This window comes from Corvus brachyrhynchos, unplaced genomic scaffold (assembly GCF_000691975.1).
Source record: "Corvus brachyrhynchos isolate BGI_N302 unplaced genomic scaffold, ASM69197v1 scaffold709, whole genome shotgun sequence".
Classification (NCBI taxonomy): Eukaryota; Metazoa; Chordata; class Aves; order Passeriformes; family Corvidae; genus Corvus; species Corvus brachyrhynchos.
The window spans coordinates 14,737-15,041 of record NW_008240056.1 but is presented as its reverse complement, the minus strand read 5'-3'; the positions used below and the strand labels follow the sequence as shown (position 1 = coordinate 15,041).

The window sequence follows — 305 nt, the reverse complement described above, 5'->3', positions numbered from 1 at the left end:
CCAAGGTGGACAACTCAAGGTGGGTCAAGCCAAGGTGGGTCAAGCCAAGGTGGACAACTCAAGGTTGGTCAACTCAAGGTGAACAAGTCAAGGTGGGTCAACTCAAGGTGGTCAACCCAAAGTGGACAACCCAAGATGGGTCAACTCAAAGTGGTCAATTCAAGATGGTCAACCCAAGATGGTCAACCCCCAATGGGTCAACTCAAGGTGGGTCAACGCATGGTGGGTCAATTCAAGATGGTCAACCCAAGATGGTCAACCCAAGGGAGCCCTGGCAGAGCCTGGAGGTGACCGGGGGGACCTGG

At 54.1% G+C, this 305-nt stretch overlaps 1 protein-coding gene across 1 annotated transcript in view; it reads left to right on the top strand.

Annotated features, from left to right (window-relative positions):
* LOC108449197 overlaps positions 1–82 on the top strand; it is a 2,626-nt gene extending 2,544 nt beyond the window's left edge. Inside the window, exon 4 of the mRNA XM_017744725.1 lies at positions 6–82. Coding sequence (XP_017600214.1) covers positions 6–82 — 77 coding nt within the window. The remainder of the gene's footprint in view (positions 1–5) is intronic.
* The last annotated feature ends 223 nt before the right edge of the window (positions 83–305 follow it).